The 1,636-nt window shown below is 54.2% G+C and overlaps 1 protein-coding gene across 1 annotated transcript; it reads left to right on the top strand.

The window, feature by feature from the left end:
* Positions 1-836: 836 nt before the first annotated feature.
* BZA05DRAFT_410982 (uncharacterized protein) lies at positions 837-1,354 on the top strand. Its single transcript, XM_051484954.1, has one exon. The coding sequence runs from the start codon at positions 961-963 to the stop codon at positions 1,192-1,194; it is 234 nt and encodes a 77-aa protein (XP_051335456.1). The 5' UTR covers positions 837-960; the 3' UTR covers positions 1,195-1,354.
* The last annotated feature ends 282 nt before the right edge of the window (positions 1,355-1,636 follow it).

The raw sequence follows: 1,636 nt of genomic DNA, 5'->3' as shown, positions 1-1,636 counted from the left end.
GGAGCGAGAGGGAGAGGGGGAGCTGACACTGAAACCGTTGGAACCGAGTAACCGAACGAACGAACGAACGCGCGGGGGAGGGACGGGGACGGGGGACGGGATTGGCTTTGCTTTTCTTTTCGTCTACAAACGAAACTAGCCTAGCTGTGGACTCGTGGTATGATAGGTAGGTAGGTAGGCAATGGGCAATGGACATTTGCTCCAGAGTAGTAGCCGGTGGGCGGGCGGGCCGTGTACAAGCGGTATGTAGATATGTACTTGTTTTTTCTTTCCGGCGATCGCCTCCTCCGCTCCGTTCTATGTATGTACATACATACACATCGCCATTCGGAATTCCGGGCTTCCAGCAAGATTAAACTTCAACACACCCGTCCCGTTGCCATGTGAGTTTTCTTTTTTCTTTCTTCCTTTCCTTTTCCTTTCCTTTTCCTTTCGAGTATGTATAGATAGTATCATTGTGTATGTATGCAACAGAAGATTCCTGAATCGCAGCGGGCTGGATGATGACGTGGAAGAGAAAGAGAAAAAACATGATTCTTCTCCAAGCGTGGGCCGTGGTTGGTTGACTGGCTGGATGACTGGCTGGGCTGACTGGGCTGGCTGGTTGGACGGCCGGCAGGTACTATAGTAGAGAAGATGTTTCTTTTCTTTTCTTTTCTTTTCCCGCTTCGCCCCACAGGATGAGGAGGGGGCATGGGGGGGGGGGGGGGGGGGGGGGGGGGGGGGGGGGGGGGGGGGGGGGATTCGGGGTTCGGGGTTTGGAGAGAATCCGATGAAACGAATTGGCTGGATGGATGGGCTGGCTGACTGGATGGCTGGCTGGCTGGCTGGATGGCTGGCTGGCTGGCTGGGGGGGACGGCGGGCGAGTGAGCGAGTAGGCTTTCTGTGGGTGGGATTGGAATGCTTAACCACATATGCCTTTCTAATGGGTGAGCTGCCGCTCTCACTCGCCCGCTTTGATGCCCCTCCGCCCCGTGTGGCATGTCCTCCTGCTGGTGGGTAGTAAGTACCAGACATGTACACTCATAGCCTACCCTCTGCACTATGCTAGAGTAGAGTACTTTGTACGTTGTTATTGTTGTTGTTGCGCGATAGGAGTGGTGGAGCATCATCATTGGCGGGGATCGGGGGAAAAGCAGAGATGCGGATGCCCATCCATCATGGGGAAGAGGGAAGGCAGCATAGTACCGTAGTGGAGCGCTACGATGCGTGGTTTCGAAATATCTTACGCCGTAAGTATGTAGACTACTGTGAGGATTAAAGATTAGGCAAGGGAGTAGATACATTCAGAGTTTTTTGGGGGGATGGAGCCATACACAATCTTCCAATCCAATGCCAATGCACCCTCCCCCCTCCCCCCTCCCCCCTCCCCCCTCCCTCCCCCCTCACCTCCACCATCTTTCGCGCCCGCACAGCGGCCAATGTGCGTAGTGTACCTAAGTCTGTATGTAGTTCGAGGTTGTGCGGTACATATTGCTGGTGTATGTAGATATGTAGGTATGTATGCGCTGCTTGAGATCTCTGATCTACGCACGGCACCGCCATGGCTATCGATCTCGATCGCTTTGGGAAGAGGCATACTCTAAACCTCCATGATCATTGCTGTATCTGGACGGACGGGGCAAGAGCAACGAC

This window comes from Tricharina praecox, assembly GCF_024521635.1.
Source record: "Tricharina praecox strain CBS 144465 chromosome Unknown BZA05scaffold_34, whole genome shotgun sequence".
Taxonomy (NCBI): Eukaryota; Fungi; Ascomycota; class Pezizomycetes; order Pezizales; family Pyronemataceae; genus Tricharina; species Tricharina praecox.
This window is presented reverse-complemented; position numbering and strand designations above follow the sequence as displayed.